Source organism: Protopterus annectens, chromosome 9.part0, assembly GCF_019279795.1.
Source record: "Protopterus annectens isolate FY-2018-M chromosome 9.part0, PAN1.0, whole genome shotgun sequence".
Taxonomy (NCBI): domain Eukaryota; kingdom Metazoa; phylum Chordata; order Ceratodontiformes; family Protopteridae; genus Protopterus; species Protopterus annectens.
The window spans coordinates 1,010,312,429-1,010,334,451 of record NC_056743.1 but is presented as its reverse complement, the minus strand read 5'-3'; the positions used below and the strand labels follow the sequence as shown (position 1 = coordinate 1,010,334,451).

General features: G+C 40.8%; 1 protein-coding gene across 2 annotated transcripts in view; it reads left to right on the top strand.

The window, feature by feature from the left end:
• Positions 1-22,023, top strand: part of CACNB3 (calcium voltage-gated channel auxiliary subunit beta 3) — a 308,851-nt gene that overhangs the window by 228,193 nt on the left and 58,635 nt on the right. For both annotated transcript variants that reach the window (XM_044083798.1, XM_044083797.1), the window contains exons 7-8: positions 12,444-12,524; positions 13,097-13,155. In XM_044083798.1, the coding sequence (XP_043939733.1) occupies positions 12,444-12,524; positions 13,097-13,155 (140 nt within the window). The remainder of the gene's footprint in view (positions 1-12,443; positions 12,525-13,096; positions 13,156-22,023) is intronic.

The following is a 22,023-nucleotide window of genomic DNA, read 5'->3' as shown; positions in this document are numbered from 1 at the left end:
ACACCCCCAGTTTGCACTCATCTTCAAACATTGTTAGCCAGAGGTTTTGGCACTCTGCTTGGAGACATGAGAAGTAAATAACCAAAAAGGAGAGGACCCAACACCCATTCCCTAGGGACACCACTGGTCATTTTAATATTTATTTATGAGGCACCTGCAACTCATACTGTGTGTGTGTTTCAGCCAGTTTACTATTTATCTTACCACATATGGGTTGATTTTAAATGTATTTAGTTACTGTATGATGCCTGTATGTACTGTATGAAATGGCAGTGGAGTTTTTAACTAGATTGTTTAATGAAATCTTGGAAAGTGAGAGGATGCCTGAGGAATGGAGAAAAAGTGTTTTGGTACCGATTTTTAAGAATAAGGGTGATGTGCAGAGCTGTAGTAACTACAGAGGGATTAAATTGATCAGTCACAGCATGACATTATAGGAAAGAGTAGTGGAGGCTAGGTTAAGAAGGGAGGTGATGATTAGTGATCAGCAGTATGGTTTCATGCCAGGAAAGAGCACTACAGATGCATTGTTTGCTCTGAGAGTTTTGATGGAGAAGTACAGAGAAGGTCAGAAGGAGTTGCATTGTGTTTTTGTAGACTTAGAGAAAGCATATGACAGGGTGCTTAGAGAGGAGTTGTGGCATTGTATAAGGAAGTCGGGAGTGTCAGAGAAGTATGTAAGAGTGGTACAGGATATGTACAAGGGTAGTGTGACAGCAGTGAGGTCTGCGGTGGGAGTGACGGATGCATTTAAGGTGGAGGTGGGATTACATCAAGGATCTGCTCTGAGCCCTTTCTTATTTGCAATGGTGATGGACAGGTTGACAGATGAGATCAGACAGGAGTCCCCGTGGACTATGATGTTTGCAGATGACATTGTGATCTGTAGAGAGAGATGAAAACAGGTGGAGGAGACCCTGGAGAGGTGGAGATATGCTCTAGAGAGAAGAGAAATGAAGGTCAGCAGGACTAAGACAGAATATATGTGTGTGAATGAGAGGGAGAATAGAGGAATGGTGAGGATGCAGGGAGTAGAGGTGGCGAAGGTGGATGAGTTTAAATACTTGGGATCAACAGTTCAGAGTAATGATGAGTGTGGAAGAGAGGTGAAGAAGAGAGTACAGGCAGGATGGAGTGGGTGGACAAGAGTGTCAGGAGTGATTTGTGACAGACGAGTACCAGTAAGAGTGAAAAGGAAGGTCTACAAGAGGGTAGTGAGACCAGCTATGTTATATGGGTTGGAGACAGTGGCATTGACAAAAGTCAGGAGTCAGAGCTGGATGTGGCAGAGTTAAAGATGTTAAGATTTGCACTAGGTGTGATCAGGGTGGACAGGATTAGGAATAAGTATATTAGAAGGTCAGCCCAGGTTGGAAGGTTTGGAGACAAAGTCAGAGAGGCAAAATTCCGTTGGTTTGGATATGTGCTGAGGAGGGATGCAGAGTATATTGGGAAAAAAGATGCTAAGGATGAAGCTGCCAGGTAACAGAAAAAGTGGAAGGCCTAAGATAAGGTTTATAGATATGGTGAGAGAGGACATGCAGGTGATTGGTGTGACAGAGCAAGATGCAGAGGACAGGAAGAAATGGAAACAGATGATCCGCTGTGGCGACCCCTAATGGGAGCAGCCGAAAGAAGAAGTTACTGTATGATGCCAGCATGGAGAATGGTGTCAAAGGCCTTGGCCAGATTAAGATATGTTGTGTGAACTGCAAAGCCAGCATCTACACCCCCTATAACCCTTCCAAAGAAGTTTAACAGATTCATTAGATGGGATCTCCCCTTTGTTGAGGGTCAAGTCTAATAAGATTCTTGGTATTGTGGATTGTGGGGACAGTTATATTATACAGCTTTGTAGATGCGGCTTTTAAGGCTGATAGATCTGTAATTTCCTGGGTTGGTTGTAAGGCCACCCTTAGGGAAGGTCATCACCACTGCAGTGTGCCACTCATTAAGGACAAGTCCAGCAGCTAAACATAGCTTAACTATTTTAAGAAGTGTGTCTGCAAGGGCGTGTTTAACACTATTAATTAAACAACCAGGTATATTGTCAGATCCCATGGAGGACGTATATTTGGTTTTGGTTAGCACTTTCAGTAAATAATCTTTAGAGATAATTGGGGAGCAAGGGATTCAGGTATTTCAGGACTTTTGATAGAAGTGTCCTGATAAAATTAACACAAAATTTGTTTGCAAAGATATTAGCAATGGCTATTGGGGTCAAAAGAAGAGACATTGTTATGAATAAGTTAAAAGCAATGCAGGGTACTGTTTCTTAGTTTTCTAATATAGCTAAAGAAATATTTATAATTATCTTTGGATTCAGTGGCAACTTTAGTTCATGATCTCCTTTAGTGAATCTGATAAAGCTTTTTTTTTGGAATGATTTTGATACTATGCTTGAGAATATGGATTTTGGTTTTACTAAGTAATTTAAGGAGCTTCTTTCTTTTATTGTATAGTTTATTTCTAGATATGGACCATCAGGGTGTTTTTTTATTTTTTTTAATTTCCCATAATACTTGCTAGATCTACACACTGGCTCATGTTCTCAGACAATAAGTTAATCATTAAAGAAAATAACACCGTAAGCAAGAGATGTAAATACACAACCTCCTTGAAGGCAAAAATCTCACATACAAATTATGTTGCCAGGAATATGCACACTACATCCTTCACCTTCATATACACAGATCACCACACACACAGAGTGTCTTATGCTGAAATGCTTAAAAGACACCTTCCCAAATCTCAAAGACCTCCAAAGCCACCTAATGGCAACACTGCTCCTCAGCAATCACTAAAGCACATGAGAAAAGCAACACCAAACATTTCACATAAGCCTATACCCAACGGTCCCCCCAAAAGCAATGCCCATAAGGCAAGCATATACTTTACCTCATACTCTTATCATTGGGGACTCTATTGTGTGACACACAGAGGTCTTACTCACCAGGTTAGACAAAACGAAGATAACAGCTGGTTACCTATCTGGAGCCAGGATCCACAATGCCATGCACATGCTCAAGTTACTTCATCCTGGGTACCAATATGATTCTATCCTAGTCCATGTGGATGTAAATTACCTGAGACATACCTCACTGGACCATGTGAAAAGAGTTGTAATGGATCTTTTAGAATATGTGCCATAGATAGGTATGAGGCTTGCATAGAGCAGCATTCTACTTTCACCAAGGATGATGCCACAGTATGAACATAACATTATTTTTTTAATAATTGGCTTACTTTCTGGTGTCACTCCAGGGGGATCCAATATCTGTTGGCATGGAAGGACATAGTCAATAGACCATATTGCTTTGCAAAGGATGGGCTGCACCTGTCCTCCCTAGGTGAGCAGATATTTGCTGAAATTTTATCCACTCCCTTAGAGACTTTTAGGAAATGCCAAAAACACAAAACTACCAGCATAGTTAAAAAGTCTACAAGCATCCTTAAGGTATTACTGCTCAGTGCTCAGAGCCTAAACAAAAAAACTCCACACCCTTCAAGCCCTCCTCACTCTGTAGAATGTATATATCTTGCGGTGCCCAAGACTTAGTTTTAAGCTATAGAAATTACTCTGGAAGTGCAATGCTACAGTTCCTTCCACACATTTAAACCATCAACAGCACAGAGTGGGGCCACATGTGGAGATGTCTTGATCTACTTACCTCCAGGTTGGTTAAAGAGGATGATACCATAGAGCTCATCCTGTGTGTGTCACTATAGATAAGGTCTCTCACCACATCATGGCTAGCTACAGTTACCATCTATGCCCCTAGAATCTTACAACTATCACTTAAACCTACTATCCAACCAAACACCCTGTTCATGGGTAACTTTAACTACCCCTCTATAAAGTGGGAAATGTACACTGCCTCAAACTCACAGACACAGTGCTTCCTTTAAACATCCTGGAACAGATAGTGCATGCTCCAACCAGAAGATCACATATACTGATGTAGTACTAACCAAAATAGCAGAGCATTGCGCCCCCCCCCCCCCCACCACCACCACCACCATGTCACTTCCTCACTAGTAAGGTCAGATCACAAAGCTGTCTCATTTGAAGTAAAAATCAATGCAGAAAATACAGCTAAATCATTAACAGTTAGAAACTATTCAAAGGTAAACTACATCCTATTATGTGGCAGTTTGGCAAAATTCAAGGCTACCCACAACACTGAGGCCACAGCTGCTTATGCAAAATTATTCACAGAGTCCCTATACAAGTGTGTGAATCTCTGTATAGTGGCTGCCATACCTACCAGAAATGAACCTAAAATAAACACTGAAAACAAACCTAACTGGTGGAATCCTCACCTAAACATGGTTTATAATGAAAAAAAGAAATCACCTGGCCAAAATCAGGAAGAGCAACTACCTTAAAGACAAGTTCTCTCTCGTACAAATAAATAAAAAACTAAGAGGTCAAGGCCAACTACAAGGTCAGAATAGCCACGTCCTGAACCTTAGAGGTAAAACAAAGAAGTGTGCTGAACTGGTGGTGAATGAAACCACCTTCATCAGTCAGGGTGACAACCAATCTACTGGTTGATAAATAAATCTCAAACTTTACCCCCTAGTCCCACCCCAGCTCCACAAGGTAAATCCCTTCTAACATACTGCTCCAAACTATCAGAAGGGACCAGGTGCAGGCAGCACTTGCTAAAGCCAATAGCACCACCTCCATCAGTCCCAACAACATCTCTGGTTGCCTCCTGAACAGTCTAAAACATCACCTATAATAACCACTTCAGGCACTTTTCAGCTATAGCCTTGAAACAGGCTACATTCTAAGTGAATGCAGGACCGCAACAGTTGTTCCCTTACAAGGGCAAACCATTAGCCAACCCAGGGATCTACAAACCCATCAGTCTAACAAGTCTAATATGCAAAGCCATGGAATGAATTATCATGGAAATGATAAACAATGCCATTGGCAACCTACAGACGCTGGATCCATCCTAATTTTCCTTTGTTAAGGGAAGGTAATGCCTACTTAACCTGGTAGACTTCTTTGAGAGGGTCACCAAGGCAATAGATGAGTGTGAAACAGTACATACTTTGTATCTTGACCTGGCTAAGGCATTCACTGCAGTACCCGACTCAGGCATTGTTGAAAATCTCTCTGAGTTGGGCATAAATCCTCACACAACTCACAGACAAGATCCAAGAAGTCAGGATCGGTGATGCCACCTCCACCAAGAGACGGCCACCAGTGGAGTTCCCCAGGGCTCTGTGCTGGGCCTGCTCTTGTTTGGCATCTACTTCTCAGAAGTCAAGGCTAATGGTCAAGGCTCTGGCTCACCAAGTTCGAAGATAACTGTAAATTGGGAGTTATTATAGATTGCCCCAAAGACATCAACTTCTTGCAAGTAGATTTAACACAGACAAATGACTAGTGTCAAAGCTATGGCCTATAACTCAATGCCAAATAAGGCATTGTAATGCCCTTGGAAAAACTGTCAACCCAAGTTAATTATTCCATCAATAAAATGCCCCTAAGAGTCATTCCAGTAATAGTAAGGGATCTGGGAACACATGTAGGTAGCAATCTGGCCTTTGACTATCACATAGCTAAGATAATAAGAAATTCATTCAATGTCACCCAACTTATAGGTAAAGGTATGCCATCCATGTCCAGGAAAGTTATAGTACCACTCTTCTTGGCTCTTATCAGACTTATAATTTAATACGATGCTTCCTTTGTCATGTATCTAGCAAGACACTTGAAACAGTTGAAACACTCATAAATGTTTCTCACAAGGTGAATTCAGGGCATGAATACCCTGCCCTACACTGATCACTTAAAGGCTCTGACTCTATATTCTGTCTCCTACAGGCTGCTTTGAGGGGATATTTGCCTGGCTTACAGAACTTCTTCAGACCCGGCCCTGATGGATCTGTTGCACACGTGCAAAATAAACAGCACCAGAACACTAGATCCAGGAATCTGAGCTTTGGTTGTGACATAAACAAAACATGCTGGAGAGACAGATAAGTGTCCCAAAGGATCTCAGCATTATGCAATAGGAACCCCATCCATGGAAAATAGAGTAGTTCATCCCAGGACCTATTCAAATGAAACCTTGACAACTGGATGGGAATTGTAAATTTATTCCCAGTCTGGCCCAGTTATCCCTTATGGACGAAGGTCATTTATATGAAAAGTATTATCCTAATTAACACCGCCATACAAATCCTAAGTTGCCTCCCTACTAACATGCACTCCCATATAGATGACCACGATATTCTAGACTCAAATGGTTTGGGGTGCCCAGCTAGGCTTGTAAAGGTCCTAGTAGTCATTAGCCTAGAAATGACCTATGAACCTATGAAATGGGTGTAGAATGTGTACACTACTACATGTGTAGTGTAGAACCCACATGGGGGGTGTGGGTGGTGTAGCCCCCGACATATTTTATGTATATATTATTGTCAGAGAACAGTAATATATTGCAATTACATGTATCCACCACACCCCCATGTGGGAGGGTGCCCCCCACACCCCCCCTTACTATATATACTGACTCTAGGGTCGCACTACAGTGGGGAAAAGGCCATCTACAACTTTCGGTGAAATGTGTTTCGGTGAATTGTGTTTTCGGTGAAATGTGCTTTCAGTGAAAAGTGCATGGTCAAATGTGTTTCAGTGAAATGTGCTTTCAGTGAACATATATATATATATATATATATATATATATATATATATATGGGTCTATATTAGAACATCGAATATTTAATAGTTCGAATCACTAAAGGTCGACCTTTAGTGATCGAACTGTTAAAACATTGAATGTTCAGAAAAAAAAAATAAAGCACCAAAAAAAAAAATTAAAAAAAAAAAAACTAAACGGTGTAGGCAGGGGCAAGCCACCCTGCACCCCCCACACCCCCTGCTACTTAAATATACCAACTCCGAGATCGCACTTCAGTGCACTACAGTGCGGAAATGGAAAATTTCTGTTTCCTACACTGTAGAGCAATCTCAGAGTTGGTATATTTAAGTAGTGGTGGTGTTGGGGGGGTGCATGGTGGCTTGCCCCCTGCATACAGCAATTAGTTTTAATTTCTTTCATTTTTTAATTTTTTTATTACTGATTCAATGTTACTGAACTTCAATGATATGATGTTGACCATATCGTTCGAAGTTCAGTAACTTCGAGCTTGTAATATAGACCCATATATATATATATATATATATATATATATATATATATATATATATATATATGGGTCACCTTCAGATGCCCGACAACGCGTTTCGCCGACACGGAATCCGACGGGATGAAAACACCGACAACGCAGATGACCGACAAGGTGAGAACCCGACGGACTTGGTAAGTGTGCGATAGAGTGAGGGATTTAGTGTTAGGGAGCGGACAGGTAAGTGTGCGATAGTGAGGGACTGTGGGTTTAGGGGTGGGTTAAGTGAGTTAGGGTTAGGGTGCAGGTAGGGTGTGTGTGCGATAGTGAGGGACTGTGGGTTTAGGGGTGGGTTAAGTGAGTCAGGGTTAGGGTGCAGGTAGGGTGAGTGTGCGGTAGTGTCGGACCTTGGGGTTAGGGGTGGGTAAGTGAGTTAGGGTTAGCGTGCAGGTAGGGTGAGTGTGCGGTAGTGTCGGATCTTGGGGTTAGGGGTGGGTAAGTGAGTTAGGGTTAGGGTGCAGGTAGGGTAAGTGTGCGGTAGTGTCGGACCTTAGGGTTAGGGTTTGGGTTAGGGATAGTGGATATGTTATGTAGTGTACTGTGTTGTTTACGTGTAGTGTGTTGGTGTAATGGTTTTCGGTGTTTTGCGTTGTCGGTATTTTTTGTTGTCGGTCTTTTGGTGTCGGTGATTAGTGTGTCGGCGAAACGCGATTTCGGGGATATAAAGGTGATCCATATATATATATATATATATATATATATATATATATATATGTAGTTGCAGTTGATTTAGTTGTATCCCTTTAGTTGAACAGTTGAACATCACTGGTGTGTTTTGTGGTTGTGCCCTAACAGTAATTTACTGTGTGTGTGTTTTTTCTCTTTACTTTATGGTAATTTGGCCGTGAAGTTAGTATATACAAGCATGGAGGGTGTCTGCACTCCACATGCTATGTGCAGGGGAATTTTTTTTAGGTGAATTTGCTGTATATGAGATTTTCATGAAATCTGATTCTGCAGAATGCATTTTAAATGACTACATTTTCAGTGATTTTTTTTTTTATGATTTCTGATTGAATGAAATGAGATTCAGTAAAAAGGAATGTAATCATATTCTCTCTTTCTTTCTCTTTATAAGTGAATGGATATGCAGCTTTCCATTTAAAATGTTCTTTCATTGACAAGTGAGAAAGCTGGTACAGCCCACTGAAAATCAGCTGGTCAAACCTTACCGGCTTTCTCTTACTGAGACCATGCTACAGTGGGGATCAGGAAATTTGCCCTTCCCCCACTGCAGTGAGATCTTGCAGATGGTGTATCTAATTAGTAGGCAGGGGTATAGGGGGGGTGCATGGGGGCTTGCCCTCTGCAAAAACACTATTTTTTTTTATCCTTTGTGAAGTGATTTTTTTTCCTCAACCATTAGAGGCTGATGAGTTACAACTCGATGTTTATGTACATCAATGAAATGTTATGCTTCTATATGTACATATATGTATAGAAGTATATAAAATAATCAGTGATGCAAAAATGTTACAGCACCAATTGTCATCCACAAAAGATCAAACAACAAAATACAGATATAGAAATCTACATGGTCCCAGATATAAACCTGGACTATACAAATCACAAAATACTATTAAGTCCAAGCCTTGCTACCGCAGCAATCTCACAACAGTCTCACAATGCCACTGTCAATCAGCTGAGCTGTCTACTAAAGTAGACAGATAAAAGCTGTCAACCAAATTTTATATATATATTACCAGAAAGGCTCATACAGACTCTGCTACACTTTGCTGTGAAGGAAAGGTTAGTTTGCTTTTATTTTTGTATATTTGTATTACTTTATTGCCTTTTTATATTTTGAATACTGTGGTTTGTTTTCTTTACCTTGTGTTTTACTTGCATTCTGCTTTAACAGCATATTAAAACTTCAAAAGAGACCACAGCTCTCTCTCTTCTGAGTCAGGCAGAATTTTTTTCTGCCCTCCCACCCACTTACAGTTGTCTTGTTAAATACCACTGTCTTTCTAGTTGCCTCCCTCTTATGTTAATTTGACCATATATCTCATTTCCTCTCTGCTTTCACTGGCTTGTGTGAGTAAGCACAAAATCATCACTTTTGAAATGCCCCCCTTCAATTATTTCAATTTATTGGCCATCCTACTGTATTCCATAGTACCAGAATACAAAAGTGACCTCCCCTTTCAATCCATCTTGCTGTTTTAAAAATAGTAACTCTCCACTAAACCTTAACTTTTTAAACAGGTAAAACTTAAGTTACCTACTTTCACATCTAACTTCTCTAGTGCACACTGCAGTGTGCATTCTTTTTCATCTTACCTTTAAGCATCCCTGTGACTAGCACTTCCTCTAATACCTGCTGGAAAGCACTAGGAAGCCTTAAACTGATACAAGCACTCAACTCTCCTTGTTAATAAGGAGAAATTAATAGTAAGCACTAAACAGCCTATAATTGCAAAGTACCTTGGTAAGGTAAGGGAAAACAGCTCTTGTACTTTACAAAAAAAAAAAAAAAAAAAAAGCACCAAACCAAGCATGTCCAATGGTCAGCTTCCGGTGATTTCTCCTGTCCACCTGGTGAATCTGGGCATACTGGGGCAATGCAGCAATTGCCTCATGTGCAGAGATAACCCTCTCCTCCTACCACCCAACACTACAACCTGTGAGAGATGCACTTACATAGCCAAAATGGAAGCAAAGCTCTCTCCACCCAAGATTGTGCTAGACAGTCAAGAGGAGAAGGTTAACACCCACACTACACCTCAAGCAACACATAGCCCTTCTAAACCCACACCACCAACACCCACATATAGCAACACTAAATCCACACATGCAGAGGCCCTTAACTGTAACCTGCCCAAGCAACAAGGATCTCTGAAGCTGATACGCAAACAAACACCAATCACAACCAAAGTGTCACATAGTTCACAACACCAATGTGCCACCCAGCAACAGCCCCTAAGGCAAGACAATGTACCTAACACTTTAGTCATAGGTGACTCTATAGTCCAGTACACCGATGTCCCACTCACCAGGTTGAACAAGGAAAAAATTACAGTCAGCTGTCTGTCAGGTGCCAGAATCCGCCACATAACGCATGCACTCAATTCACTCTACAACAAGTACAAATATGACTCTGTCATTATCCATGTTGGAGTGAATGACTTGAGACGTACCTCTCTGGACTACATGAAAAGAGACATGGAAGAGCTCTTGAATCATGTGGCCCAGGCAGGTATGACCCTAGCCCTGAGTAGCATCCTGCCTTCACCCAGAATGATACCACAATATAAGGACAAAATGATTGACTTCAACAATTGGCTAAGCTTCTGGTGTCATTCAAAGGAGATCCAGTATCTGTCTGCTTGGGACGACATGATCAACAAACCACGATGCTTTGCCAGAGATGGTCTGCACCTGTTGCCCCTGGGATTCAGGTTACTGGCTAAGGCTCTTGCCACCCCTATAGTGCCTTTTTTAGACAAAGTTCAAAGGACAAAACCACCACCATAATAGGTACAAGCATACAAAATCTGAAGGTAATGCTACTCAATGCTAGAAGTCTAAACCTCAAAATGCACTCTCTCGAGGCACTCCTAAAAATGGAGAACATCGATATCTGTGCAGTAACTGAGACCTGGTTCAAGGCTCCAGAGAGCACCCCTGCAATACCAGACTACAGCTTTTACCACACTTTTTGGGCACCAAACAGGACTGAAACACTAAGGGTGGAGGAGTGTCCATATTCACCAAGGATATTCACACCTCCAGGCTAGTTGCCCAACACAATGCATCTGAAATTCTCCAGGTGGAACTAACACTAGGTAAGACTGCAATCCAAATTGTAGGTTGCTACAGATCCCCCACCATATCTCAAGATTCTCACTACACCTTTCTAAACATACTGGAAAATATTAAGATAGAACTAAACACCCTAATACTGGGTGATTTTAACTACCCTGCCATTAACTAGGAAAACTACTTGTGTACCAACACCTTTGCTTAACGGTTCTTGAAATTCATAAATTCCAACACCCTGGATCAACTAATCCATAGTCCCACCAGGGGCTCCAATATCCTAGACCTGATCATTACCAACATGGGAAATCGATGCTCCACACCTATGGTCACCCCCTCGTTAGTCAGGTCTGACCATAAGCTAATCACCCTTAACATCCACATCCCACCCCCAACCCCCAGTAAAGAAACCTCCATAAAAAACTTCTCTAAAGCCAACTTCATGCTACTCAAGTCAGAAATGACAAACTTCATGACACCCATGCAGACGGGAACTGAAAGTTCAATGGCTGAATCCTACACTAAGGAACTGTACGAACACATCCACTCATGCATGAATTGTGCCATCCCAAATAGAACCAAGATGCTCTCATCCAAAAAAAGAAAGCCAATCTGGTGGTCCCTTGCCATAAATAAACTTTACAACAAAAGGAAGAAATTGTTGCAGAAAAGAGGAAATCCCAGGATGTAAAAAACTCCCTTACCAGCCTCAGTAAGAAACTGAGATCCCTCATAAAATTCTCCAGAGCTACTTACGAAAATAAAATTGCCAAAGATTCCAAAGACAACCACAAGGCATTCTATAACTATGTCAAGAATCTAAATGGCAATGCTCAGATCTGTTCTGAGCTAAAACAGAATGGCATTAAATATACTGATCCCAAGGATATTGCCAATATTCTGGCAGATCGATTGAGTGCCAACTTCATCCCCCTCTCACCCCCTAAATGGCCCATCTCAATACCGGAAGATTGCCAAATTCCGGTAATAACAGCCACACAGGTAAAAAACGCACTCTCCAAAGCTAAGAATACAGCATCCATGGGACCAGATGACATCCCGGGCTGTGTACTACATGAAATACAATATGCAAAATGTCGAATCGGCAGATGCCGAAACCGGAATTACTGAACACCAGCCAGGCTACCATTCCCCCCTCTTGACCCATGGTAGTGCTTGTTGCAGTGGTTGTGCGATTGGGAATTTCTAATTTGACATTGCGTGCGACATTATGAGTGTTCACGCATACGAGTTTCGACATTACAGTTCGCAAATATGACGGACTGACATTCGGACACGTGGCCAATTACGTGCGTGTGTGTGTGTGTGTGTGTGTGTGTGTGTGTGTGTGTGTGTGTGTGTGTGTGTGTGTGTGTGTCTATGTATGTATGTATATGTTGTGTGTGTGTATATATTATTTGTGTTAGATGCAGTTAGTGTTTCTGCTGAAGTGTGGTTCTCTTTTCTTTCAGACTGAACATGTTCCACCCTATGATGTTGTCCCCTCTATGAGGCCAGTGGTGCTGGTGGGACCTTCTTTGAAAGGATATGAGGTAATTTGTTTTCCTTTGTTAAAAGCATTTTAGTAGATATTGTATGGCTAGTCTTCATTTAGCCTTAGAAAGTCTGATAAAGGCAGACTGCAGAGATAGTACATAGATAGTGGCCTGAGTTACTATTTGAGACTCAGAATGTTGGGCATTCTGGTTTTGATGCTGCCAGGAAGGATGACAATTCCAAGGAGGGGCGTTATTCTAGTTACAGACTGTAGTGCCATGCTAGTGAATGTTGATGAACCTCCTTATACTTCCTTTGTCATTTCTTCTAATCTAGGATGCTGGGAAATGTTTTAATGTACTCTGTTTACAGCTTTAAATAGTATTTATCAACTAATTTACTTATTTCAAATTTTCAGTAAACTTCATTGCTAAAGCCTGATGTATTTGCCAGTTTCCCTTAAAAATGTTATATAGACCCACTCAGATATAAAGTGGAATGCACTTGGCAAAGTCTGTCATCTAATTTATTTACTGCCTGATTTCATTTCTGTGTCTTTTTCTTTCATGATCCCTTTCTTCCTCCCTTTTCTCCTGTTGTATCATCCTTGCTTCCTCCTTACATCCAGGTCACAGATATGATGCAGAAGGCTCTTTTCGACTTCCTAAAGCACAGGTTTGATGGCAGGTGAGATGAGATCTCCTTTATAAACCACTAAAGACAGGTAGTAAATTGATGGAGCTGGTACAGGATTGAAAGTGTGATACCTAGTGTTCCTCATAGCATGCAACAGAGAAATGTCACATTAAAAATGCTGGTTAACAGACTGAGACAGATCAGGCAGAAAACCAGTGCTCTGTACTCAGGCTTGCCTATCTAGTGCCAGTTAAATGTATTATACTGTATTATCACTTTGTTATGTAACTAGGACTTGGTTCACTTCTCGCAGTGGTCACCTTATTTACTAACGCACGAGCCTAGAAAAAGAAGCGATAGTCTGGTAGCTATATAGGTCAATGAAAAATATGCTGACAGCAGGCTAATGTTTTAACACACATTTTATGAACTAAAATAATTTAAGATAACACAGTTTTACTATGTTTATAAATATCTTCAGCAGATTATGAACTCTCTGTTTAGATGCCTGTCAATTCTAATTGTTATTTGCAGTCATTAACATTTCTTTTAAGAGTTACTTTAAACCAGGAGAACCTTATTTGAGTTAAAAAATAAGGTATAGCTGGTGAGTGAACTAATAGGAAATCTTCAAGGGAGATGTCACCATTGTAGAAAGTCATAGTACTGGGGTTACTCACCAGCGCCATTTCTTCCTTAGCTGTCAGACCTCCCTGCACAATGTATTGCAGCCCTTGCACTAGCATTATTAGTAATGTCTGTTTGTGGTCTCCATATAAGCAACCCTGGCTTGGGTTCACATCAGTTATTTCATGCAAGAAACCTTGCAGAGAATGTGCTTGTGGTAGACACACATGGCTCTAATACCAAATGTAAGAAATGAAGTCTACATGAAAATAACATGAATAACTGTCATAAAAAACAATATTATGTGTATAGTGTGCATCAGAGGGATAGTGAGTGAATACCCTACTGTTACAATGACTCCTCTCTTCAACATCTAATGTTATGATGAATTTCCTCCCATGATTCTGCTGTCTTACTTCAAGGAGGCCCATTATAGCAGTAAGTCATAACACATGGGCAGAGTGCAAAGCATTGGAAAACTCGAGAGGTGGATGAATAGAGAATCTTTAGTGCAAAGCTATGCCAAAACTTGCCCTACCTGTAGACTGAGCTTCAACTTATGCAATGTTTTATAAACATATGGACAGGTCCATGTTATTGACTCTAAAATGTCTTGAGTGTGTAATACTTCTAAAGTATGCTGCAGAAATAGCTGCTTCTCTTGTGGATTGTACCTTAAGAGGGTGCCAACGTGTTTTGCTGTCATTTATCATAATAGAATGAGCCAACAAATTAGATAATGACTGTTTAGAAACAAGAGGACCTTATTTCCCCTTCATAAATACCACCACCAGCTAGTCAGATTTCCTGAGAGAATTTGTACCTTTCTGGTACAGAATCTCAGTATGTTGTTGACATCCAGACCATGAAGCAGATGTTCTATTGTTTTCCTGTAGTTGGGTAGAAAATTGCTAATTGAATTCACTGATTAAGAGAAACAGTAGATACCATGTTATGCACAAAGAAAGGCTCAATCTTTAAGAAGACTCTTTCATCATGAAATATAATGTAAGAAAGTTTACAAATGAGTGCTTTGCAGTTATGATATTGAAATGACTGCCTCTAAGAAAAAGGTTTGCCATGAAAGGTGCTTCAGAGCCACTGAGTCTTCTGGTTCAAGATAAGACAATATTACTTTTTCTAACATGAATCTTAAATCTAGTGGGTGGAGATACTGCCCTTATTTGAGGTCTTAAGTAAAAGACAACTGTCAAGAAAGTTTTACTAGATGATTCAACCGCAGTTTTGAATACAAGATGTTATGCTGAGCTTGATAGCAGAAACGTAGTTTGATTGAAGTGCAAACTATTGTATTTAATCATTTTTTAGATGGTCAAGCAGCTTGGATATAGTGCAGATTTGAAGGTCCAAGCCTTGCCTTCTTGCCAGTTTTGAAAATCTGTTCCATCTTTAAAAACTAAAGATTTTGCAGTGGTAGGTCTCTTTGCCTTACTGAAATAGCAGCACTTCTGAAGAAAAAGTAGGGCTGCATACGACTAGAATCTGCTTTTCCATAATGAGAGATTAAACTATTACAAACTAGGATGTAACACTTTCCTCTCCTGCTGCCTTAACATGTTTGTTGTCAGAGGACGTTGAAGCGGTGGACTGGAAATGACTTGCAAATGTCATGCAAAGCAAGGTTGTCTTGGACAGACTGTAACCTTAGCAGTGAAATCAACTTTATCTTGTCTGTTCTTGTTTTCAGAAGTACTTTCTGAAATACTGGAAATGGAAGAAAGACATGCAGCAGTTCTTGAATCCAGAGAAAATAGAATACATCCAGTTTCCATGGTTCTGGAATGTGAAGACAGTGTCTAAATCTGTCTGGAAATGAGTAGCAAAGTGGCCACTATGGGTTGTGCTTTAGAATGATACAATCCATGAAATGCTGTCTTCTTCAGCTGCCATTTATGAGTTATGTACAAGTGTCTGCTGACAGAGACCACCAGATGTTCTGGTGGTAGCCTGAAAGATAAACTTGTGTTAGAACAAACTCTGTTGAACTATCCTCTGCCATATCAGCACTGCTTCCTTGCTGCTGGTATGCATTTTGTGCCCCATTGTTTGGTGATGTATCAAAACACTTTTGTTACCAAAGACCTGAGTTAAGCTGGATTGAAATGCTATTAAAGTATTTATGGTGGATGGTTCTTTCCGGGCAGAGATGCATATATCTACTCTGTGTTTGCTGTCTCGATCAGGAAGAGCCAATATTATCTCTTGCAATGGGTTGATATAATGTTGTAGATTGAAGTTCTGATAAAGCACCTCAGATGAGAGGTAAGTGGTTGCCTTTATAGATTGGCTTGAAGGTTAAAAAACTCTTTTGCTAAACTTATTATTATTCCAGACTCCCCATTTATTGATAATGTGGCTAAGTGAACCAATCTATTCTGAAAGTATTTGGGGTTAAGGGCCATTGTGGCAAGGTCTGCATTTACACTGTTGAGGTAGACCCAGCCTATCTGCTGGTGCCCTGTACAATCTCAGTCCAACTCAAATCCGCAAGTACAGCAGATGCAAATGGCCAAAATAATGAAATCCTTATAAAACACAGGCCAGCACTCAAGTGTGGGAAAAACACTTTATTTCAGCATAAAAATAGCAACACCATCCCAATAACCAGAGATCATGCAAAAAGCATGAATCTCATATTCCAAACCAGTTACGGCAGAATAACTGCCTTCTTCAGTGGGAGCACATACACAAACATAAATACATTCAAAAGCACTCTGATTGGTTGCTCATAAATGCTCATTCAAACCTAGGCTAAATAATCCCCCCATCTTGATAATCCAACTTTTTGCTTTTTTGTTAAGTAAATTATGCCATGCTATTTTATTTATTCTGGCTCCCTGAATTTTATCAACAGTAATACATCTGAATTCATCTGTTGGATGCTTAATGGAATGTTTATATACTGCATTACATTGTCTTTTATTTCTGATGTCACTAAGATGTTCTGAAATATGAATACGTAACGTGCGTGATGTTTGACCAATATAAAATGCAGCACAGGAAAAAGTAACTAGATAAATAACCCATTCTAAACTACAATTACATAAACATTTTATGTCATATACTTGAGAAGTGTTTTTACTAGAGAAATGTTTAGATTTGAGAACAAACCTACAGAAAGAACAATGATTACATGGATTACATCCCACTGCTACATTGCCAGATAGTGTAACCTGTCGTTTAAATGTATCTGATTTGTGTTTATAATGACTAAAATAAGACCCAAATGTTTTGCCCCTGCGAAATGAGAACTTACATCTTTCTGTTAATATCTGTGACAGTATTGATCAGTACATAATTTTTCTCAATTGTCCAGTACTGCATCCATATGTGGTAGTTAATCAAATAACAGAATTATCATTGGTTTTCTTATCTTGATACTCCAATAATCTAGATCTATCCTGCTTAGAAGCCCATTCATTAGCTCTGGACACATTCCTACAATTATAACCCCTAGAAATAAACCTCTTAGTCAAATCATCCTTATGAAACTCAAAACGTTCAGTCGAACAAACCCGTCTAATATGTAAAAACTGCGACATGGGAATGTTCGTGATAATGTGATTAGGATGAAAACTAGAGGCATGCAAAAGGGAATTGTATTCTGGATATTTACGATAGATAGTAGTACTCCCTATAGTATGAACGGTCTGTCTGTACTTTTAGGAAAAGAAGGCTGGGTATCTGGGTGCAGTGCATAGTGGATACATTTTAAAAGATCTCTATCAGCGGGTGAAGACTGCTCGCTCTTTCTTTCTTTCTTTCTTTCTTTCTCATTATTTGTTAACAAGATGAAGAATATCTTGGAGATCAATGAATGCACTCCACAACTTTAAACAGGTATAGGCGGATAATGGTCCAGGTGACCCAAGTTCAATTACAGGCTTGGATACCTGACAAAACTAGCAGGGGAGGCTACAAAAGGGAGGGGGGTGGAGTCATCTGTTCACTGCACAAATTCCTGTAGAGTAAGGGGTAGCAATGCAAGTGCATGGCCTGAGGCCAACATCAAGTTCTGCAAGTCACTGAGTAGTGGTAGCCTTCAATGAGGTAGAAGCACAGGGAAGACATTGCGGGCCTCTACTGTGATGCAGATCACATATCTTCCCACCCAGGGAGTGGAGTTAGGCCATTACAAATGACCTCACTGCCAGGATACTGGCGAGAACAAAAAGCACCCTCTTGGCTGCCTGAATGATGCCCCCCGACAGCTTTAATCTTGATCCCTGTTAAAATTCCCTGGTAAGAGAACAAATGGACTGTGTCCAGCTAGGGAGCTTTGATGGTCAGCAAGCATGGAGCAAAAATCACACAGAAAAAAAAAACTCACTCGCAGGATGACACTCTCAACAAATGTGACATCATAATATCTTATTTGAATACTACGCTAATGACCTAAAGGGCCATTTTAAACCTATCCAAGTTCCCCAAAATAAAATTTGATAGGTAATGGTTCCCAAATGTTTTGTGGAGGGTGTATATTCTTAGATAGATAAACAATTACAAGCTTCCTTTCTCTAGTAGGGACATGGGTGGGAGACCAAGTTAATATTTGTGGTTCCTTATCCACTAGTCCAGGTACTGCTTGAATAAGTGAGGGGATAAACTCTCACATTGATGGAAAGCCTGTTCCAGAGAAGGGGGAGGCTCTGAGACACATCTCTGTCCCTTCTGCACATCCTATTTATGTTTCTGGTGAGGTTTAGGTCCCTAGATGGGGTGTTTCTAAGGATAGTTGTTTTCCACATGTGTAATAGGTCCCTCAGTGGTGAATCTAAGGAAGCTTTGTAGGCTAGCCATGGGTCAGCTGTCAGCAACCTGTAGGAAACTGAATACAGGGACAATGATTTGTGGCGGTCTGCATTGGACTTATTTTCTACCCATTGCATTCTTTTTGTGTGAAATCTCCATGGCTACTCCAATTCCTGCATATGGTTGGTGAAGTATTCCTGCATATGGTTGGTGAAGTACATACTGAAGGGGGCATTGTACTCAATGATAGGTCTTACAGGGGCAGAGTACAACAGGAAGATGACTTGTTTGGACCTAGATGCCATACCTTTACATGTAAGTTTCGCAACATGTAATGATTTCCAAACCACAGTAAAAACATGTTGCTCAAATGCCAAATCTTTATTCACACGTGTTCCTGTCCCAGCTACAGGGTCTGCTCTCAGGGATGTATTATCAATGTGGTAGTTTGTAGGGGTGGCTGTCTTTCTGAAAGATACTATGATGCACTTCTTAGCATTGAGTTTTGGTCATGACTCTACACCAGTTATTAGTTTGTGTCTGACCTTCTTAGAGATATTAGTATCCCAATTTGTAATAGTCTGCAAACTTGGTCAGCCAGAAGCTGTTGATGTTAGCCTTGACTTCAGAGAAGTAGATGCCAAACAGCTGTAGCCCCAGCACTGAGCCCTGGGGGACCCCCGCTCTCCTTTTTTTGGAGGTAGATTCCCTTATTCTAAGTTCTTGGGTTCTGTCAGAGAGCCAGCTGGCTATTGAGTTGGGGAAGTATGGGTTAATACCTAATTCAGTGAGCTTGGTAACAAAACCGGAGTTGGGTATTGTGTTAAATGCCTTGGCAAGGTTGAGGTAGGAAGTATGTACTGATTTGCCCTCATCCATCACCTTGGTAAACTTCTGAAAGAAGTCCAACAGATTTAGCATGCAAGACCTGCCCTTGACAAACCAGAACTGACTGGGATCCAGTATTTGTAAGTTACCTATCTCATTAGTTTATGATATCCATGATTATTCTCTCCATAGCCTTGCACATCAGGTTCATCATGCTAATGGGTCAGTAGTTTCCTGGTTCCATGGATAGACTGCTTTTTGGTAGCAATACAATCATTTCAGTACTCCATTCATTAAGTACAAAGCCCATTTGAAGGCTTTGGTTGAATAGAGATTCCAGTGGGGCTGATAGTTCACGTTTCATGCTATTATGGTGGCATCTTGGGATATTATCAGGGCCTATTGATGCAGTATTCTTGGCTATGGAGAGTGCCTTGACCTTCTCTCTAGTGATAGTGGGGGTAAGGGGCAAGATGTCCGCATTTCCTGGGGAATATCCAGGGGCAAGGGGGACTAAAGTTTGAGCCAAATGTGTCAGCCAGGAGATTAGCTATGTCTTCTAGTGTCATGAAGGTGGTACCATTTACAATTAATTTGGTACATTGCTGTGTATTACCTTTGAAGTTTCTGCCACAGATGAAGAAAGCATTGGTGTTGTCCCTGATATGGGTGGCTATTTTATCTTAGATATGGCTTTTGTGGACTTTATTAACCCTCTGAGTTGCTTATTTAGGCTGATGATAGAGCACTTAACTTGTTAGGTATTGCCCTTTTTAATTTTTGCCATGAGTTTTTTCCTTTTTGTGTACAACCTATACAGCTGTTGATATGGTTGTACGGGGTTTCTGTGAATGTATTTGCATAAGCAGCAGCATTCTCAAGTTTAGGGGGAGCTCAAAATGTATTTAGGGTGACAATATTGGGAAATTTACCTTGGAGTAATTCTTAAAAGTTCTATGGTTTCCAGGTGTCCCTGATTTTACATTTAACTCAGAGAAGACAGCTTTATGGTCTGATCTGACTAGCAAGGACATTATACTCCAGGGGATGCAGCATTCACCATGTTTTTGAGGACCAGGTTGAGAATGTTTGAGCCCCTAGTGGGTGCATGATCTTGTGGATCCAGGGTGTTGGTATTTATGAAGTCCAGAAATCTCTGAGGCTGCATGTTGGCGGTTATTTATGATTCCCAGTTTATAATGGGGTAGCTGAAGTTACCCACGACGATGGTGTTGGGTTGGATGGGGAGAGTGTTGCTTGCCTTTAAACAAGAGTAGTTTTCCTGGGTCATTGAGAGGGACCTATGACTTGCAAGCGCATGGTATGGGACCTTATTTATAGTGATTTGGACATGAAAAAGCTCAAGTGCATCATGCTGATGGACTAGCCTTGAAATGCTTTCATTTTTAAATATATATATATATATATATATATATATATATATATATATATATATATAGCCACCTCCAAGTTTTGTCCCTTCCTGTGCAGTAGCTGGCCTAAAATGTGTGGAAGACATTGTAGTCCTGCATTGCTGGGGTGCTCTCTGTAGCTTTAAACCATGTCTTAGTGAATGCACAGACGTCCATATTCTACAAGGTAAGGAGAGCCTGCAGGGAGTGGAGTCTTTTGTTCAGAATCCTGGCATTCAGCACTAAAACCTTTGGATTTTCATGGTTTGGTACAGCTATGTCACATGATTTATCTGACTAGCAAAGCCAAAAAATGCAGCATAGAGGTGGTAAAGATTTTAGCCAATATTCAAAATCTCATGGGGACAGGTGCAAACCATCCCTGACAAAGCAGCATGGTCTGTCAACCATGTACTCATAGACTGACCAATACTGCACCACCTTCAAATGACACAATACTTTAAACCAATTGTTGAAGTCAATTATTTTCTGTTCATATTTTGGCATTATCCTAGGAGAAGGTAGAATGCTGCTCAATATGCTAGTTTTATCCGAGCCTGGGACACATAGTCCAAGAGCTCAGTCATGTCTCTCTTCATGTAATCCAGGGAGGTATGTCTCAGATCATTAACACCCACTTGGACTATGACCGAATCATACTGGTACTTGGGGGTACATTTACCTCAAAGGTGTGTATGAGTGATATGACAGATCCTGGCCTCTGACAGGCAGTTAATTGTGACTCTGTCTTTGATTAGCCTGGTGAGTGGGACATCTGTGTCTCTCACTATAAAGTCTTCTATGACTCGAATACTGGGTTGTGTAATGGTATGCATTATGGGCTTAGAGGTTGAGACACCATGAGTTCTGGCAGAATATGTATTGTTGGGTGTTGATTCTGTGGTGTGACCTTGAGGTTAGAGGACTTTTTTGTGCGTGTGCAGTGTCTGGGGGGGGGGGGGGGGGCTTTATGGTTTGGGCAGATTACATTTAAGAGTCTAAGTATATGTGGGTCCATGTGACTCGTCTGTGCTACATAAGCTGGGTGCTGTGTGTGAGCTACTGATAACCTGTTTGGCAGTGTAGGTGCTTGTCGGTTAGAGTCTTGCCTCCAATGACATTGTATAACTACATCTCTCACATACCTTATTTATATGTTTAAGGATTATGTGTCTGTCAGTGTATATGAGGCAATCGCTGCATTGCCGCACAATAGCCTTGTCCACCGGGCCAGCTGCAGAGATAACAGGGAAGTACATGTCCATGGCTTTGGATTCTA